The sequence below is a fragment of the Oryzias latipes genome, chromosome 22, assembly GCF_002234675.1.
Source record: "Oryzias latipes chromosome 22, ASM223467v1".
In the NCBI taxonomy this organism is placed as follows: domain Eukaryota; kingdom Metazoa; phylum Chordata; class Actinopteri; order Beloniformes; family Adrianichthyidae; genus Oryzias; species Oryzias latipes.
Window position 1 is genome coordinate 22,417,736 of NC_019880.2, and position 15,856 is coordinate 22,433,591.

At 43.1% G+C, this 15,856-nt stretch overlaps 1 protein-coding gene across 4 annotated transcripts in view; it reads left to right on the forward strand.

Moving 5' to 3' along the window:
• The window catches only part of atrn (attractin), a 143,473-nt gene that overhangs the window by 35,774 nt on the left and 91,843 nt on the right, over positions 1 to 15,856 (forward strand). For 3 of the 4 annotated variants that reach the window (XM_023951772.1, XM_023951771.1, XM_023951774.1), the window contains exons 11-17: positions 6,021 to 6,105; positions 6,304 to 6,527; positions 8,474 to 8,595; positions 9,253 to 9,391; positions 11,478 to 11,674; positions 13,196 to 13,403; positions 15,323 to 15,508. In XM_023951772.1, the coding sequence (XP_023807540.1) occupies positions 6,021 to 6,105; positions 6,304 to 6,527; positions 8,474 to 8,595; positions 9,253 to 9,391; positions 11,478 to 11,674; positions 13,196 to 13,403; positions 15,323 to 15,508 (1,161 nt within the window). The remainder of the gene's footprint in view (positions 1 to 6,020; positions 6,106 to 6,303; positions 6,528 to 8,473; positions 8,596 to 9,252; positions 9,392 to 11,477; positions 11,675 to 13,195; positions 13,404 to 15,322; positions 15,509 to 15,856) is intronic. The other variant, XM_023951773.1, reaches the window with a different exon arrangement.

Here is a 15,856-nt window from a genome sequence, read left to right on the forward strand (position 1 = left end):
TTTATCTGTTTTGCGGACAACGAATGCACACCATTTATAGGACAAGCTTTTCACTCTAATAGACAGGTTAAAAACCCACCATCACACCTGCATCAGCCTCCATGTGCCGGATGGACCAGCAGTTGACTGAAAGCTCGTGGTGATGACACATCTGCAGGTTTCTGTTCACATGCTGTCATTTTCTGGAGTAATAGCTGTTTTCAGAGGAGGGCTGCACAGAAGGCCGCTCTAATAGCTACTTGTTCTAAAGCTTGATGTTAATGGCTCCTGTCCTCTATGTGACCCTGAACCATGAAAACATTGAAACACTACATAAAACTGGGATGAAGTGTAAAGTCCTACTTCAACTATGTTTTTTTCTATGGTCTTTTGGTGATGATGTCACAGTTTTCAGCTAAAATCAAAAAGCCTGACCAATTGCGATCGGCGTAACCAGCACCCCTGTTTTAAGACATCGTTTCTGCACATCAGCAGTAGCTCATTAGAAATTCGCTTTTGGGTTGTGGGCGGGACCCTTGGCGCGGAAGTTAGCCGTGCTAATTTCCCAGCATGCCAGAGACTATTCCCTCACAAACCCAAGCTAACATTAGCGTAGCAAAAAGATGGCGAGCAAATGTCTCAGGTATCCAGCTGCACAGATTCCAGCTCAGACGGGGAAATGAAATCGCACACGGATCTATTTGTCTGCCGGGGGAGGATTTGGAATTGGAGTGAAGAAAGTTAGACTTTGGCCCTCCTGTTTCAGTAGTTTTCATCTGCTCCTGATCCAAAGTGATTTGAAGAAAGGAAATACTCATAAACGCAGTTTTAATCAGTTTTAATTTGATTTTTCTTATACGTGTCTTCTTTTATGAGAAATATGCCACAAGAGCGCGTTAAAAACACCAAAAACACTATTTCCTTTGGAGTGGGTCTTTAATGCCGCTTGTGTTGAAGCGCTTTGTTTTAAGCCAAAGAATCAACTCAACGGTTTAACTGAGCAGATTTTCAGGTTTGGTTAGAATCAGAAATCCTCTTCTCATCATTTTTAAGCATGAGCAGTTCTGTCCTCAGCTGGACCTTTATTTTGAAATGTCAGTCAGTGGAACAGTTTCCATGATCACATGGCTGAGGGAATCATTCATTCACAGAATACCACAGATAATGGTGTTGTTCCTGTTCACATGGTGGGATGTGAAAAAAGTGTTTATTGTTTGGAGAAACTAGTGCTTCACGATATGAGGAAAACTCGTGATATGCGATATTAGAGATTAATATTGCGATAACGATATAATTTGTGGTATATTGTGCAGGTCTAGGAGAAACGGTTCCTGTTTTCACACAGGAAGGCTTCTTTTTGGCTCCTGTTTAAAACACTCGTTTCATTCTTGAAGAGCTGACCTGACGCCTGCACTAAGACATTTTCCAATCCAAATCTCCACTAAAACTTCCTTTTTGTCCTTCGTTTTTGGCTTTTGTCAGATGTGTCTTTCAGTACGCTCAAATACAGAGTTGCCACCTTCTTCTTAAATGTTCAGCTGCTCTCAGATCGACCCACTGTTGGGGTCAAGCTTGCACAAAGCCAAAACTTGGATCCACACAAGCCTACAGAGGCTGTTTGTCTAATCACCCTGCTTAAATAGGTGTATCCACAAGCAAGGTATTGTAGAGATGCTCACCGGTGTGAAGGCCTGATGTCAAATGCATATGTTTGTGGAAATCTCCGTTTGAGAACAGAGATAAATGCCCTTTGGTTTTGACTGTTTATTTCTTCTATGGGCAGATTTAATTACTGGATAAACGATCTGGGCTTGAATTTTCTAACTTCATGATTGAAATTTTATTTTCAGTATCCAAAGGATTTCAAAATGGGTGAAATGGGTCATTTGACAGACATGTGTTCATTCAATGCTAAACTCAGTTTTCCAACAGACATGTTTTTCAGTTTATCACTCCGAAGAGCTGAAGTAGAAGCTCGCTCACCCACGGAGAGCTCGGAGTAGAGCCGCTGCTCCTCCACATCCAGAGGAGCCAGTTGAGGTGGCTCTGGCATCTGGTCCAGATGCCTCCTGGACGCCTCCCTGGAGAGGTGTTCCGGGCATGTCCCACCACGGGGAGGCCCCGGAGAAGACCCAGGACACGCTGGAGAGACTATGTCCCTCGGCTGGCCTGGTAACTCCTTAGGGTGCCTCCAGAGGAGAGGGAAGTTTGGGCATCTTTGCTCAGGCTGCTGCCCCAACGACCCGGACCCGGATGAGCGAAAGAAGAGGGATGGATGCAAATAAAATGTAGAAAAGGTCTGTCTGGAAGAAAAACTTCTATTAGAAGTACAAACCCCTGTGGTTTTCATCACGGAAAGAAAAAAAAATCTGCTCCTTCTGTTTGGCCCGTAGGTCTCTGAGGGTCAAGTATCCGCAGGTTGTTGCCACAGGTTTAGAACGGCTTATGATGATACTGAAGCCAATCACAATCTCACAGTTCTTAGAAAGCTCTGAGCGCTGCATCTTATTGATTTGATGACAGGAACATGCAGGCCAGCAGCCTTCTGAACGCAGGCTGGACTTGGGACATGCCCGTCCCACGGTGCGATCATCTCCATCTGCTGCTGAGATTCTCCATGTGGAGTTATGTCGGATGCCAGGCATGAAACTTCAAAACAGAGATGTCAGACTTTCACACAGGTTGCTTCAAAACCTAATCTGTGAGCCTGTCTGCACGAAGAGCAGCAGATAAAACACAAAATCAATTGTAAGTGACTGCTGATGTTCCTCTGTGCTAGCTGCCCTCCGGGCAGAGCGCTTTCCGTTTGAGTGAATGAAGTTCATGAACTTGGTCTCCTTCAACCAAAGACTTCAGTGTCCAGGATGGGAGGAGGAACCTCTGAGGACCTCACAATAGTTCAGGCTTTCTGCCTCCTCAGAACAGCCACTGATGAGCAGTGTAGACGGATCCTCTCCTCCTCTCGGGTCCCTGTGTTCATGGCTTCCTCACATGCTAACGTCCTACTTTGAAAACTGAAGGTACTTCTAGTTTTTATTTGCCCCGTTGACTTGGATCTGCCTCGTCTTGTTCTCACTTGGTATTTCATGTCTTAGTTTGCAAGAGCTCAACCAGCTGCAGGCTTCGTGTGAAGCATCACCTCTGGTAATTGTTGGGTAATTAGAGTTAAGATAGGCCCAGCATCAAGAACTAATTGCTTCCTCTTCACAAACTAAAGTCCATTAGAGGATGGAGTTATGGGCGGTCTGCTGTCCTGACATTGGATTATTAGGCTGGAATGAAAAGCCTATCTGATGTCCAGCTCCCCAAACAACTTGCAGTACTGTGTTGCAACAGTAGATGGCAGTGTCTGCACACAGAGCTGCTGCTCTCTGAGTTTCAAACCCCTGAGGAAACCTCATTAGGCCCATGTTCATTTGTGGTCGTCACAAACAACAATGTTGACGATTAAAAAACATGAACTGATGTCTCAAACTGCCAGACTGTTGGACATCAATGCTCTCGACATAACCGTCATATAAATACATCTGAAGGCGCAGCAGCATTATCAATATATCAAATATAAAGTAGTGTTGTTGTTGTTTTTCTTTGTTTTGGATTTATAGATAATTAGACCTTAGAGACCCACTCCAATAAGCTTTCAATCTATTGTGAAATAGATGGTCTTTTAATAAGGATTTTGCCATTTTTAGCCCAAATCAAAGTGTTGTAGTAAAAGTTGTGATCATTTTTAATTATAATTTTCAACTAAATGAGTTGAAAATAGGTCCAGGTAGTTGTTTTTCCTTCGAGTTTATTAAATAGCGATTTTATGTAACCTCACAAAAACTACATGAGAACAATAATATGTTCTTTCCAAAGAGTGATTTATTTTTTTAAATGTCATATGATCACAACAAGCTTGATAAATTTTACACAAAAAAGACCAAACTTTTATGCATGTTGAGGTTCAATTGCAACTACACAAAAAGTGAACATGTTGACGTTTTATTTGTTTTTCTTTTGTCTTATTCATAAATGTAACTTTACTGAAAATTTTTTATTTCTTTTTGGGAGAATAAATTGTTTCAGTTTAGTTTGAATTTGTCTGTTGGCCACTTAGCTTCTTTAATCCTGTTTCTTTTATTTGGTTATTGCTGATATTTAAGCTTAAATCTTCAGATTTTTCAAAAGTGAAGCTGAATTTTCCCTTGATGATAGATATTATTCGAAAGGTGTTTCAGTTAGAAACGTGACATGGACCAAACACTAGGATGTTTGGCTGTTAATCATGATGTTAAACAAGATTTGAAAACTGTTAAAACAGACTAATGTGTGCATTTGTTGTGCTTTATGACAGTTAACATAGTAGCGTCATTGCAGAGACGCTGTCATCCAATGCATCATGGGAGATGTAGTGCCAAAACTGACGCCGATGCCAGACAGACTCTCGTCTCTGAGCTTCATTGTTTTGTTCACTTGTTCCACGGTCTGACACCAGATTCTGTGGAAAGCTACACCGCTAAAGACGAGCTTTAGCTGGTCTTTTTGTTGGAACTGAGAGACTTTATGAGCAGAATCGGAACGAGGAAGTGAAGACTTTAACCACTTCTGATTGGTCAGACTGATGACGTGTGATTAAGCCTCCGAGAATGATAGGTGGAGACAGTTGAAGGGGCGGGACTTTTCCAAAAAAAGATCTAGCGGTATCTGCTAAAACTCTGGCTAAATGGCTTTGCTGTCATTCTTTTCAAAGTCTCTTTAATAGAATCAAATAAACACAAAGAAAAAGTCTTTTATAATCTTTCATATTCCTAACTACTCAGTGTTTTATCAGGACCTGTTTGGATGAACAAAGAGCTGATATCCTGGAGATGGAAAATGTTTTTGGGTCAGCGAAAATTAAGCTGACCATCTCTTCCGGCACACCGGTTGAAAAATACTGCTCTAAATTGTCCCTAGGTGTGAATGTGAGTGTGTATGGGTGTGTGATTGCTACCTGTCCCGGTGCCCCCTGCCTTTGCCCACAAGTGGGCGGGATAGGCTCCAACAACCCCGGGACCCCGAAAGGGGCAAAAACGGAAGAAAAAATCTCTGACTTTTGGGTGGGACTGTTGGTAACAAACTTGCACTGATTTCCCATGAACCCTTTGTTTACGCTCTCTTCTGCTAGCTTGCAGCCACTCAAGCTAACATTAGCGTTACAACAAAAATGGTGAGCAATATCAGATCCAGATTCCAGCTCAGACGAGGAAATCAAAGACGTTCATGGATCTGTGTGTGGATGCATCAGAATGGAGCAAAGCAGAGAGATTGTAGCCTGCAGATCGTAGTTTGGACGGAACAACTACGAGCTTTTTCTGACTGCATTTGTTTCGTCTGCTTCTGATTCACGGTTTAAAAAAAGAAATATTCAGAGATGCAGTTATAATGTTCATTTCTCTTTATATATGTCCTCCATCCTCAGAAAAACATGCTAGACACACCAAAAACACTACAGGGGGTCTTTAGCTGATCAGAAATGATCGGTTGTGTGAAGCTGCTGAGAATCGGCTCCATTTGCTGTTTTGAGTGAATCTCGATTCAAACACAATATTGAAACTAATGAACCACAACACAAATCAGATGTTGCCTTTGACTGACAGCATTGTTCACAATGAGCTCCTACATTTTTGAAGTGTCCTTCCAGATGATCCAGAACATGCTTTTAATTTGAAAAACGGTATGCTAGACCCTTGTTGTTTTGAATTGCATGTGCTGAGGATTAGCTGACATGGCTTTCCATGCACTGAGACTGCTGTACCCTCAGGGGGATTTTTAGCACTTTTAGCGGCTCTGTCTCCACACATCATGTGTAAATTTGAAAATCTTCCCCCAGAGCTGAAGAGTGTTTTTTTGTTTAACATGTGCCATTTTCCTCCTGAAAGTGTGGCTCCCTCAGACCTTTGGCCAAGGACACATTCCTGATTCAAGACGATGACTTGTTACTGGTCCTCGGGGGAAGCCGAGCTTTGTCACTTCCGGGTCAACGGGCTGACCTGTGGACCACTTTCTCTTTGCAGCTTGTGATGAGTGGGCCGTTTTGCCTCGACCGGACCTCTACCATGACGTCAACCGCTTCGGACACTCTGCAGTGTTTACTGATGGGTAAACCTTTTCACTCCACTTCAGCCAACAGTGCAGAACTTTACCTGAAAAGGGGATACATCTCACTTAAAATATCTTTCAGATGGGCAAAGATTTATGAAATTTTGGATTGGATTTAAAATGGAAACAAGAATTAAAGTTATTAGAATTTAAGCTTGATGTATAATTAATTTCTCTCTCTTCTCTTTTTTTTTCTAGAGTCATGTACGTGTTTGGAGGCTTTAACAGCCTCCTCCTCAATGACGTTCTGATGTACACCTCACCCAGCTGTTCCGCCTTCTCCAGCGCCGTGACCTGCGCCCAGGCCGGGCCTGGGATCCACTGCGTCTGGAACGACCCCCAGAAGGCCTGCCTGCCTTGGGAGGGCAGCCCTGCCGGTCCCAGTCAGCAACAGCTGCCGTCATTCTGCAACATCAAGTCCTGTAGGTGAAGCGTCATACTGAGAATAGGCTCTTTCTCATCTGATAAGAGTTCAGTGGATCTGAACTAAACTGGCACCTGGCTGTGATTGCTACCGTACTCTGATCGGAGTTCTTGACGTACCGATGACCACTACCGATGTCATTTAAAAGAATATTTGTTTTAAATGGTTGCCAACTAGTTTTTATTCCTCCTTAAAAGAAATGATGTTCTCAACCCCTGGAGAATAATTATGAAGTTTGTCACAAATACCGTGGTTTCTGCAATACAGGGCACAGCATGAGGAATGGTCTGTTTTTGAAATGATGTCATAAGGCGAACTATATGGCACATTAAACAAGACAAGAGTGAGAGGGCGTATTCACACCTGACACACGTGGTTCGCTTAAAGTTAAGCAGGGTTCGTTTCCCCCAATAATCCAGAAGAATTACATCCAAGTGGACCCTGGTCCGGACCCAGGAACCGCTCTCTGAGCCGTCTTTGGAGGTGGTCTCTGTTCGATTTCAATCGGACAACGCTCCGGTTCGCTTTGACTTTCCTTAGCCTGAAAACAATCTGTTCTCGGAGTGGAACAGCTGAACCAAAACAGCCATGGTAGCCGGGCATTATGGGATGTAAACAGAGACAAATGTGAATCAGTGATGCAACAGCAACTCTTTAAAATGTGGTTGGACGAATGCAGGCTCATTAAAACAACTTTGAACGTGATCCACATTGCTTCTCACTGTTTTCCTAACAATCTAAATGTCATAAACACTTATCAGCGTACCGTCTTAGCGGCTGTCTCCTCAGTAACCGCCTTGCAGCAACCCTACACCGTACCAAAGTCAAAAGTGTTGACTTTGATACAGACGCTCAAAATTTGTCGGCCAAATGTAAACTATAACTAGTAAACGAGGATTGCAAAGCGCAGCACTTCCCTAATTTCTGCCTCTAGTTGCTTTGCCCCGCCCTCGTAATTCCTGGCCAATGACTGAGATCTTTAGTCACATGGTTTTGCTAACAGGCTTCAGTTCAAAACTGAAATCTCCGGTAGACCCCAGTCTTGAATACAGATATAACACAAGGTTCAGGACTCTGTCCGGACCAGATTAAGCAGACTCGGTCTGGACCAACAGACTTTTCCAGTCTGAATACGCCCACAGATAACTTTGTCAGTCAGTCAGACTTAATAAACTGCATTCACTGTAATTGTAGAACGTGTTCGTAACATGCTACACGTCAGCTGTCGCTACGCTAACTCCCAACCTTAATAATGGATTGGATTTATCTGCGCTTTTTCCAGACACTCAAAGCGCTTACAGTGTGTCCATTATTCATTCACTCCTCATTCATACTTGGTGAGGGTAGCTATGGTTGTAGCCTCAGCTGCCCTGGGGCAGACTGACAGAGGCGTAGCTGCCAGTTCACGTCTACGGCCCCTCTGACCATCACCGGGACATTCATACACATGCACACACTAGTGGAGCCACACTGGAGGCAGGGAGGGTGAAGTGTCTTGCCCAAGGACACAACGACAGATGTTAACCTTGTTAGTAACACATAATTTTTTTTTTTTTTAAACAGTCAGACACAGCTACACGTTAGCTGCTATAACGTATTCACAATAACATCCAACCTTGTTTACAGCAGAAGTAGTCCATATGTAAGACGCTTGGGATTAAATATTTCTGAACAAAATAAAGGCTTTTAGGTGCGCTTATAGTTTAGGAAATACGGTAAATTGGAGAGATTAAAAAAAATGGCCTGGATAAAATGTCTCTTCCTCATGTTGCCCTTTATTATTTTTCATTTTGTTAGTTCCCTTTAAAACATTAAAAGTCCCCCACTTCCATCCTGCTGTTTTCCTGTTGGCGTCAGAAGTCAGCTTGTCTGTGTCTGCAAAGTTATGCTGTTTTTTCTTCAGAATAAAGCAATGATTGAATATGTTTCCTTTAAACATTGCAGATGCTGATAACGAGCGCTGTGATCAATACACTGACTGCTACAGCTGCACCGCCAACACCAACGTCTGCCAGTGGTGCTCCGGCAAGTGCCTCTCCATGGGGAGCAACTGCACTTCTGCCACGGTGAGTTTCCTCTGAAGAGTCCAGCTTTGACCACGCCGAGGCCTTCAAAGATCCGGAAGAAGAATGGTCATGGGGAAAAATATAGCTGCCACTTTTCCTCATGACCAGATGCTTCTTCAGCCTTGGAGCTCCAATCTCTTTACAGGCTTTAATCAACAAAAAAGGCTTTCTTTCTCTCTAATGGACAAAGCACTGTCGATGGAGAAGCTTTGTTTGGGAGGGTTTTTGTCACCAGAGAAGCACTGTAGTAATAGGCTCATATTCCATCTCAACATTTCAATGTTTTATAACCAGCTGGACCCCACTGCTGAGCATGGTATGATAAGGATAATGATATGGGATGTCTTGCAGCATTAGAGCCTGAACGGTGCAACTGTGAGTCAGCATGAAAAACTGGGTGTTCTGGAAAAATCCAGTCTATGTATGTGAAAAAAAACCCTAAACGATTGGATAATGTCACTACAAATTGACAACAAACTGACCGGAAAACATCAAATGAAGGTGTTTCAAAAGTCAAAGCCCGGGTTTAAACCTGCTGAGGTGCCGTGTTGGGACTTTAAGGTCTGCCTGAAGGCATTTGCTGCTCAAAAAGCCCCACAGGTGATAAGAAAAGAACCACATCTGTTGCCTGAGGTGTTTTCTGCTCTTCCCTCTCAGGGCTCCATAGTAGAATATGACGTCTGCCCCAAGGACAGTCCCTTATATGTGTGCCAGAAGAAAACCAGCTGCAAGAGCTGTTCCGTCGACCAAAACTGTCAGTGGGATATTCGCAACCAGAACTGTGTGCAGCTGCCAGGTAACTGCATCCATTAAAAAAAACCTTTACGCTTTTGGGCAGAGCACATGCACACAAATATGTTCTTTTGGATTGTGAGGTTAAGTATGAAAAAAAAAATGCAGATAAATTCAACATTTCAAATTAATGAGTTCATGGCTGAAAAACCATCAGAAACATTGGAGGCTAAATGTGGGACATTCATGAAAAATGTGAGAATCTGATGGCAAGAGCAAAGCTAAGAACTTTTAAAAAAAGGTTACCATAAAGTCTGGCAAAGTACGACAGAGTTTTAGGGCCAGTTTACAAACAATATATTTTTTTTTATTACGACTTTTAGGTCGTAAATTTAATACTTAAAAAAAAGTCAGATTAACGAGGAAAAACGCCAAAGCTGTCTTTTTATCCTAGCTTAGCTTGAAGATGAAAAATGTGGAGCGTTTTCTGCAGCGTTTGAAGTGGACAGCTGCAGGGACACGGACGTCTTCATCAACGGATGCAGAGATCCTGCAAGCCGTCCAACAATAAATAAAACATGAATATAAATATTCAGCTCACCTGTTTCAATTGTGTTTAGTGGGTCTGCTCTGCTGCTGCCCGGCGTTCACTTGCTGCTCTGTAAGATCACTTCCACTTTAATCTCGTAAATCTACGACTTTAAATCTCAAGTATTTGTAAAAAAAAACTAGTAAATCTATGAATTTAAATCTCGTAAATGTACAAGTTTTTTTGTTGTAAATTTACTACTTTAAATCTCGTAATTTTACTATTTTATTTTTATCTTTGTGGTGGCCCCAAAACTCCATCGTAGCAGATTGAATTGTTCTAATAGGAATATTTAGCCGAAATTTCTCTTCAATAAAGTTTAACTACCAAAAAAGTTGGATCTTCAAATGCTTGAACAATTTCAGAATCAATCGTCCATGTGAGATATATGTGACATCTGCTAAACTGTCAGTGTAGATGAAGAAATCTTCATGTGCGGGGTACAAGACAGAATGGTTCAAATCTGGAGACATTACAGCATTATAAAGAGGCATGACTGTAATAGAAACCGCTGTCTGTTTGGAGAACGCTGCATCTGTGACAGAAGAAACACATTTTTCCTGCAAGGATCTAACTGCCGGACCGTCCTGGATGCAGTCTGAGCCTTCACAACATGAAACCTTTTAATGAGCGCCACGGTATGGTACAGCCCATTTGGAGCGTTTCCATTATTAAATGGACCCATTAGGCCACACCATTGTGGGCCACTGTTGGTTGAAGGTGCATAGAAAAATGGAACGGACCGGTGAGGGCGGAGCTACAGTTGAAACCCGTTGATTGGCTTAAGGTCATTACGACAAGAGAACGCTCCAAGAAAGCGTCTGTATTTCTCTTCGCCGCCCGCAATCATCTCTCAAACAACATTAAATGCTTTGTAGATACGAAGAAGCAAACGATGAGCTGCTGGATGACCTCCATTGTTGTTCTTGTTAGATTCACTCCGAATGCGCCACGACGGTTCCGGCTTTGAGTAAAAACGCTCACCTTAAATGCCTGGACCATTCTAACCCGGACTGGCACCGGACGGTACCGCTCAGTGGAAACAAGGCTTTAGGGTCCTCCTGCTGGGTTACCAAACATGAGGCCTGGTGTTTGAGGAATGGAGGACCCCCCAGTGGGGGGAACACCACCCCATTCCAGCTTCAAGAGCTTTGTGCTGCTGCCATCAAGTCCAATAGGAGAGACCTTCTTTGAAATCTTTCCATGTTCTTTGATTCTGTTCTGCGGTGTACAAACTACAGCCATATTGTTGTACAGCATGAAAGGCTTTTTTTAGTGAATTAGAACTAAAAAACTTTACATGATTATTGGATAGGATGGAGAATGTCAGCTGTTATAGCGCAGCGGACACATTTCTGATTGCAGATTGAAGCTTTAGGGATTTTTTTTATTTCTAAATCGATGGTCTCAAGGAAATCTCTATGGTGGAAGAAATGATGTTACTTTCAGGATTACACCTTCAAAATAAAAGCTGGAGCTTTTGCCACTCCACTGATAGGAAAAACAATGTTTTCTTTCTCTTTATAAAGTTGAAGGAAAACAAAAAAGGAAATCTTTACAGTTCTTTCTCTTCCAGAAAATGTGTGTGGAGAAAACTGGCACCTGGTCGGCAACTCCTGTCTGAAGTTTATCACAGCGAAGGACACGTATGACAACGCCAAACTGGCGTGCAGGAGCCACAACGCCCTGCTGGCTTCGCTCACCACACAGAAGAAGGTGGACTTTGTGTTGAAGGAGCTGCAGAGCATGAGCCTGGTGGTAAGGATGGAGACCAAGGCTGGCATTGAATGAAATTCTGTTTTGTCCTCAGGAGAATTGGTGCCATCAGATAATGAGAGAGTCCATGATGTAAAAATACTAGATTAGCTGAACTATCATTGCTATCTTGTTAAAAATGAACCAAAACATTTAGGAGGGAAATGTTCAGCCATCATTTTACCAATGTCTTTCTTTTATTGTATTAAAAGGATATTTGTCTTGTCCTTTGTTGAATAGTATGATACGTCCTTGGACTGGACGGGCCTTAGTTAAGACCGCATGTTTGTGAGTTAAACTCTGACGTGATCATTAGATCTTTCTAACTATTCTGTCAAATAGTCAAGCTTTACATCTGGAAGGGTGCAAAAACGTAACATGTTATTTCAAAAATACTTTAGTCGAACTTGAATGCAGCTTAAACACTACTGAGCACAAAAAAAGGGGCGTAGTTACCAGTTAATCAAAGTTGGTCAGACAATAAATTACTGGCTGGATTGTTGAAGGGAACATGGGTGAAAGGTTTGTTTGCATGATTGCAAAAACCCAAGAAAGGAGTCAATAAGTCTTCGCCCATTGGCAGATTTTCTCTAAATGAGCAAAAAAAGAAATCTGCCACTGTGGTTAGAAAAATGGTCTTACCAAGGAGAAAAAAAGACATTTTCTCTAAAGATTATTTTCCTGGGGAAAACCTTTTGAAACTAATTTGTATTTTTAGTTTCTAAAAATTCCGTTTTTGCCTTGTAAACTCCCATCTACTGTCACGACAAGCTCATGAAGATTCTTGAGAAGGTTTTAGACTTTAGCCATCAAGTTTTGATGATTTATTCTTGTTTACAAACACCTTGGTTCTTCCAGAACAGGTCCTAAGGTCTGGATGCCTTCAGACATCAACCTAACACAAGTGGATCTAGTAAAAATGTCAGAAAAGAACTGTTATTCCAATGTGCAACTCTCTTTAGCATAATGGAAAAGCTCACTAAAACAGACAGGTTGTTTGGTTCTGGGCAGAAAATGGAGGACCAGGGGCTTTCTCTACTGCATTTGTGTACGGCTTCTGAGTTGTTGTCGTCGTTGGGTTTGTAACCTTTAGAATAAATGCATCATGGTCATGATGTAAACATAAAGATTGTGTCTGTTTCCTCAGAGTTGAAGGTAATCTGCTGTGGAAGCAGTTGAAAACATTCTTCCTGCTGGTTTAGATGGACTCCATTGGGGCCGATCCGCATTTTTACGCATTTTCTGGCTCGATTGATAAGATTGATAAGAAATGAATTCAAGCTCTAGAGAGTGAGCTTTTTTTGATCATTGCTACATAAATGGATAAAGAATGACTGCTGTTGATGAAACAACAAAGTGTTTTCTGCTAAAAGAGGAGGTTTCTGTGGTACAGACGTTTCTCATGGATTTGGTGGAACTGAAGTGCCCACGCTAACCCTTTCCATGGACGCTTGACAGGTGATTTTGGTGCTGACGGATGCCCAAACCTGAAAGCAGTAAACCCTTTTTGTGTGTTTCCATCAGTACACGCCGTGGGTGGGACTGAGGAAAATCAACGTGTCCTATTGGTGCTGGGAGGACATGTCGCCCTTCACCAACACCATCTTGCAGTGGCTGCCTGGCGAGCCGAGCGATGCGGGATTCTGCGGGTACCTGGCAGAGCCAGCACCCAGCGGGCTGAAGGCGCAGACCTGCATCAACCCCGTGAACGGCAGCTTGTGTGAACGGCCAGGTCAGCTCTTCCTTTTTGAATTCAGCTCTTCCTTTTCACGGTTTGGACAGTTTTTCTTCCTACCCACACCGTTGTAGTGTTTTCATGACCAAAAGCCTGTATTTTAGCCGTCATCAATAACCGGACCACCAATGGGCTTGACTATTGTTGCCCGGCATTAAAACAATCTCAAACGGAGAGAACTGCTACTGTCTTCAGTGACGGCAAGAGGACCTGGCGGCAGACAACGGAATGGTCCCCGGACATCGCTAGCCTGGTTGAAGAGACTACAGTATTTTCACGACCATAGGGCGCACTGGGTTACAGGGCGCAGTTATGGATGATTTTTCTGTACAGACACAAAAGGCGCACAGGGTTTTAAGGTGCGGGCACGTTAACACATACTGGTAAAGCATGCGTGCTAGTGTGTGTTTTAAAAAAGGCAGCGGGACCAAACTGAGTTGGTTGGGATTTATTTTTCATTTTTTCAGTCATCAATCAGCATCCAAAAATCCATCAAAGTCCTCATCTTCTGTGTCTGAAATGAACAGCTGGGCTAGATTTCTATCACCCCCGCCGGGTTCACTTCTGTCGTCGTCAGAGTCCGTCTTGTTGCTGTGCGGCTCCCTATGAATGATGCCAGCTTTTGCGAAACCCCGAAGAACAGTGCGAGCAGACACGTCAGCCCAAGCTTCTACCATCCATTCACAGATTGTGGAGTAACTCGCCCGGCGCCGCCTCCCAGTCTTAACAAAACTGTGTTCGCCATTCAACACCGCTCCCACGCCTTTTGCAACCTTACTTTGAAGCTCTGTTCACACTGATGTCCAGCGGTTGGAGTTCCTTCGTCCAGCCTCCCGGAATGACAGTGAGCTCCGAGTTCATTTGCTTCACTTGTTTTTTCACAGCGGTCGTTCCAGTCAGTCTTCCACTCAGACCACCTCGCCTGCGTCATCTTGACTTGTCAGTTTGTTTTCCAGCTTCCTCCACTTGTGAAGCATGGATTCATTCATCTTGAATTCTCTGGCAGCTGCTCGATTCCCATGTTCCTCCGCATAGCTGATAGTTTTCAGTTTGAACTGGGCTTCGTAAGCGTGTCTCTTTGCATTTTCAGGGTTTCCTATACAATGTTGTTCTGCATAATTCACATAGCTGCACTTTAGTAATATTCTGGCTTCTTTCACGTCCATACCATAACTTCAATCAAACTGAATTAGCTGATATGCAGAGAAAAAGGCAACTTTGCGTCGGGAAGCAACACTTCAAAGTGTTTTTTACTGAGATGCGACACATTACGAATATAAGGAGCCGCTTTTCTCTGCGACAGAATATGCTGATTCATTTAACAGTTTTACAAACATGGAACACTTTTGTGAATACACATCTTGAAATGAATAAAGAATTACAGTTTTTTGCTCCATTTTAAGCTCATCTTGCACACTTAACCGTTTATTCACATGAAAAGGATGCATTGAATCTGGGCACTGTCCCGTCTCCGGCTGGGTCCCCCTCGATGAAGGGAGCAGTACACACTCCCTGTCATTTGCTTCATGTTGCAAACCTCATGAAGTTTGACACAAAGTGTCTTCATCTTGCTGTGGAGTTGGTTGAAAAGTTTCGCTCCAACGTCTTCGTGGTCAGACCGTCACTGAACACGCGCTGTCACGGTCTTTTAGGCAGTCGTGGATAACGTGTCTTTTTTTAAACGTCAGTGACTTCTGTCTGAACACTAAAGTAAAACTACTCAATTAATTAAGAATGGTCTTAATGATAAAATCCTCAACTATAAAGGAAGTTCATTGGTGGGAGGGAACAATGTACCTGAATGTATTCTAATATTGAAAGTTTACTGAGATGGAACTAACATGGACGCGGCAGGCGTGTTTGTCCTGCAGGTCCTGGGTGCGCAGAGGAAAACTCTGTCTGCTCTTTCTCTTCAGCCAACCACAGTGCCAAACAGTGCCGGACCCCGTGTGCCATGAGAAGCACCTGCAGCGAGTGCACCAGCAGCAGCTCCGAGTGCATGTGGTGCAGCAACATGAAGCAGTGCGTCGACTCCAACGCCTATGTGGCCTCCTTCCCCTTCGGCCAGTGTATGGAGTGGTACACGCTGAGCACTTGTCCACGTACGTTCTTCTGCTCTTTGGTAACGAGCAAAGCACACCAAAAATATAAAATGTACCTGTGTTTCAACTGAGCTCGTCTTGTCAACTCGAACACATGAAGTGACTACACTGCCATGTATGATACATGAACATGTTTATGAACCGTGTTATTATGCCAGCCCAAACTGCTGCTTTGTTGAAGTGAGAGCAGCTTAATAGAAGCAGACGGTTGTTTGCTGCTCCAGAACATTCTCAACACCCAGAATGAAGGAGATCATCAGTTCAAATGCAGAGTTGAAACCCTAAACGGTCAATGAGAGTAATTGCAAAAAACAAACGGGGATCACCTTCCTTCTTTACAGTATGTTT